This window comes from Penaeus vannamei, chromosome 22 (assembly GCF_042767895.1).
Source record: "Penaeus vannamei isolate JL-2024 chromosome 22, ASM4276789v1, whole genome shotgun sequence".
NCBI classification, from domain to species: Eukaryota; Metazoa; Arthropoda; class Malacostraca; order Decapoda; family Penaeidae; genus Penaeus; species Penaeus vannamei.
Window position 1 is genome coordinate 33717991 of NC_091570.1, and position 2500 is coordinate 33720490.

General features: G+C 38.2%; 1 protein-coding gene across 1 annotated transcript in view; it reads right to left on the reverse strand.

The window, feature by feature from the left end:
• Positions 1-937: 937 nt before the first annotated feature.
• Positions 938-2500, reverse strand: part of LOC113819912 (uncharacterized) — a 3141-nt gene continuing 1578 nt past the window's right edge. The window contains exons 2-4 of the mRNA XM_027372146.2: positions 2051-2125; positions 1642-1904; positions 938-1276 (exon numbers count right to left, since the gene is read on the reverse strand). Of these exons, the coding sequence (XP_027227947.2) occupies positions 1083-1276; positions 1642-1904; positions 2051-2124 (531 nt within the window). The 5' untranslated portion in view covers position 2125 and the 3' untranslated portion in view covers positions 938-1082. The remainder of the gene's footprint in view (positions 1277-1641; positions 1905-2050; positions 2126-2500) is intronic.

Below are 2500 nucleotides of genomic sequence, written 5' to 3' on the forward strand. Positions count from 1 at the left end.
GTCACTGCTGAGCATTTCGAAGTCGTATTAGTTTCATTTCAACCCAGGCTAATTTCAGACTTTTACCTCTCTTGTTTTTTTTTTTTTTTTTTTTTTTTTTAGGTCTTAATTTTTCATGGCCGTTCTATTCTCTCGCAGTCATACCTATAGAAAAAGTCATACCTTGGTGAAAATAGAATTATATTTAAAAAAAACTTGTGCCTTGAATCAGGTTATTCTTTAAGATCACACTATATCATACGATCGTGTGGATCCATAATCTATCTCTTCTTTAGTCAAGATAAAATTTTGTGGAATATGGATAGACATTCAATATCTCCAAACACGACAATAATAAAATTCTATGAATAATTGTAATTTAAATTCATGATCTTCCGAATGACTCATTACATTTACATGTATGTCAGTTACTTAAATTATTTTTTTTCTAATATTTCATTATGATATATATATTAATTATCTAATCATTATAACACAGATGCATTTTAGCCATACGTATATAAATATAACTGCAATGATAGTGTCTGGGATTCTCACCAAGATAGATAATTTACTGATGGTATATCTATACACCTATTCTTTTCGTATTTCACTAAGAACTGTTATTGTAAATGCTATTATCTTCTCGTTCTTATGCGCTTGTCATCTAATCGTGATGCTAATAACTTAATCCACAGTGAATGATACAATAGGGTGTAAACTAACGTGATTCTCATTGAGAACTACGCTTTCTCTAGCCAAGTATCAGTAGATAGTCTGTAGAATCGATATCATTTGTAGAGAATATGATTCTTACTTATACGGTATATGGCTACACGAAAACACCGTGACAAATTTGCATTATAAAAGGCTGATATTGCAATAGCCTTCCAAGATTGGCTTTGATTTAAAATTTCGCCACGAGAGGGTCTTCTATTGGGAAACAAATATAAAAGGATTTTAAATAACAATGGTTTAATAAATTATAACAGTATAAGAACAGGTATGAGGCTGAAAACAGGCTGGATTATGCAATCACAGTGACGTCATACAAGTGGCAAGAGGTCCACCCGCTCCAGACGTCTCGTGGTGGAAAACGACTTCTACCGGCCGGTGTAGTACGTGGCAGGCTTGCACACGTGTTCCCCGAGGCATCTGTCGAAGCAGCATTTGTCGCTGGTGCCGTAACACTGGCCGTCGTGGGCGCACTGGATGGGGCGGCCGACTCCGAAGCGGGTCGGCGGGCAGACGTCTCGCACAGCGGGGCAGAAACCTGGTTTGGAACCTGGATAGTTTCCTGTGGAAGAAAAGGTAAAATAATTCAAGAGTGGGGCATTATCAGTCGTTTAGGCTGATATCAGAGAACGCGAAAACATACACGAGAAAACAAGAGAGTACTGCGTGCAGGGACGTCACTTCCTAATGTTATTGGGAAGATATAAAAAAAATGGCTTTGCTGGAACATAGTTGTCCTGTCTATTGTATTACTGATTCAGGTTCCAAACTCTCCGTATTTATGACCTATGTATCAGTGCTTTTAAAAATGAAAACATACAAAACTTTCGTATTAAAATTTGACATTTTAAGTATTGCCCTACGAACTAGTGTTTTTTGATGGGTGTCGCCCGCCCCAAACGTTACGTTCCTGACTGCATATCTCACCTTGGCCCTGGTTGTTGCCTCGGTCGCAGCAGTAGTACTGATTCTCGGGTGACCTGCACCAATATTTGCAGCTTCCTTGGCCCGGATAGTTGCCTCCCTGGCCTGGGAAATGACCTCCCTGGCCTGGGAAATGTCCTCCCTGGCCTGGGAAATGGCCCCCTTGGCCTGGGAAGTGGTTTCCTTGGCCTGGGAAATTGCCTACCGGGAAACCCCCTCCACTGATGAGACCGTTAAGTCTGTCCACGAGCCCCTGGCCCGGCACGCTGCAGGTTGCCGAACCAAACATAAATAAACGAAGAATTAGACGAGGAAACGGTTATCAAAACATGAATCTTTATCGCCTTGTTTATCATGCTTACACTTTATATGAACTGTCATAGCAAACCGTCCCCGGCATGCCCATACTTACCCGAATCCAATATGCTGTCCATTTGTCACGGCCGCGGACGCCACGACCACTGCTAGGTATCCCGCCAAACGCATACTTGAGGTAATGGGAAAGAACACAGAGAATTATTTTTCATTGCTGATATATTCTGTGCATCTGCATAGCTTACTAAAAGGTAGGCCTATCTAAGAGTGTATGGCAAAGAAATAGATTCTAAAATATATAGCAACAATATTTTCATAAGATATATGCATTAAGTCCGCTTTCTGGTAAGATGTCACACTGTTACAGGCAAAAAAATATTTAACGTCTCATCCAGTGTTTACTATAAGAATTTATTTGTATATATATGTGTATACATATATATATATATATATATATATATATATATATATATATATATATATATATATATAATACATATATAATATATGTATATATATATATATATATATATATATATATATATAT